Here is a 1,740-nt window from a genome sequence, read left to right on the forward strand (position 1 = left end):
TCGCTTTTCGCGAGTATGCGAGCTTAAATTCGAACCCTGTATATAGTGGTATCCTATACAATAATAACATGAATCTTGTGATTATTTAGATATACCAACAATAGGGGGTATCATGAGGGAGGGGACAGTGTTATCTCTATTTTGAAATGTATTGAAGATAATTATAATTTTTTATAGAGTTGTTCTCTTTACTATGAAGTCCCTGACCTCTTGATACTGGACACAGCAGGAGTGGAACTTTGTCCACTGGTCAAGTTGGATCTGGTAGTACTCCTCCTCCGCAAGCTCGTTGGACGCTGCAGAATTTCGGATCTATGTGAATAGAGAAAAAAATACTTGAAAGAAACCCAATTTAACATGTATCAAATATGTTTTCTTCCCTTTTTAATGAAAGCCATGCAGTCTGTTAGTCATATAGTTTGCCAAAATATTTATAGGTCTTTATTGAAGAATCTTTAAAAATGAATTCATGATATGAGCTAAATATTTTTTGTGAGTTTAGTTGGTGACTTGAGTAAATCTACTTACAGCATCCTCTACTGCTAGAGTTACCTCCTCCTTGAGCGTATTCACTTGTAGCGTCATCTCCCCAGTAACAGTCATGTCCAGAGAACGACGGTACACCTGAAACAACAGAAAATCAATTCTGCTCGATACAATTTTCTTTGAACTTTGACCTTTTTAGTAAAAAATATCATGGGTGTACTTTGATTTGAACTTGCTGGCTTAGGCATTAATGTATCAGTTAAATTTCTTGCACCTTTAATATGTCTTTTGAACAATTCTAACAATTTTTATGGCAATCCATACATTTCTTCATGATGCGATCTGTTAAGTCAAAAAAAGCAACTGAAAGCAAAATTCAAGACAGATAAAGTAAGACTTACATTGAGTGCCTTCCTAATATCCTGAACATTAAAGCGTCGGGGATGGAAGATACGGGCCAAGTAGACCTCTCGAGGGTCAGCATGGCGAGGGACAATGATGTCACTATTCTCTGGAGGATGCAAGATCACCTCACTCCAATTATCTCCCCTTAAATGGCCTCTGAAGACACACACACAGATATAACCCATGTAAAACAGAAATAACAGAATACTTCAGATTTTTCAAGTCGTCTTGCTGAAGCAGCATAATGCCTTATCATATAAGCATTATTTTGATTGATATGTCAATATTAGTATAGTCTGATTATCACATTTCAGCTACAATAAGCAATCTAACAATTTTGGATATTTAACAAACAATATTTTTCCAAATTTTATGTTTGAATATAAGGTTTTAGAAACCACTAGTCTACAGAAAAAAATGGTCTACAACGACAACATGTTCATAGAAACAGCATATAATCAGTGACTGCTCATCAGTGCAATCAATCTACAAATACGTGTAATGATGCTGCACCAGGTACCTACTCTGTCATGCTTCGGACCCTGGCCACGCTTTCCCCGGTCTGGTTTGTCCAGAGTGTCCATAGGTGTTCATCAGTCACAGAATAATCCACCAAATCTTCCTACAACCAGGAACAAACATCAACTTATACTTACTAATGCACTTCTTTTTCTGTATCTATCTTTACTCATTTTTTAGGGAAGTTAGATACTAGAGAATGTCTGTTAAACATACATTTGAAGCTAGGTAAATGCAAACTAAAGTCAGCACCATTTTTGGGTATAGCTCCTGGCGGACCTGCAAACGTTTATGCAGGCCTTGCAAGGCATCAGATTACTAGGTCAGACC

The 1,740-nt window shown here is 37.0% G+C and overlaps 1 protein-coding gene across 1 annotated transcript; it reads right to left on the reverse strand.

Moving 5' to 3' along the window:
* Positions 1–207: 207 nt before the first annotated feature.
* Positions 208–1,513, reverse strand: LOC110444103 (nuclear pore complex protein Nup160-like; the record flags this gene model as incomplete). The annotated part of the gene is made up of 4 exons (XM_021488517.1): positions 208–312; positions 529–624; positions 888–1,047; positions 1,416–1,513. Coding segments are annotated over 4 exons (459 nt in total), but the record flags the coding sequence as incomplete, so codon positions are not given.
* Between the last annotated feature and the right edge of the window lie 227 nt (positions 1,514–1,740).

This window comes from Mizuhopecten yessoensis, unplaced genomic scaffold, assembly GCF_002113885.1.
Source record: "Mizuhopecten yessoensis strain PY_sf001 unplaced genomic scaffold, ASM211388v2 hete_36021618, whole genome shotgun sequence".
Lineage (NCBI taxonomy): Eukaryota > Metazoa > Mollusca > Bivalvia > Pectinida > Pectinidae > Mizuhopecten > Mizuhopecten yessoensis.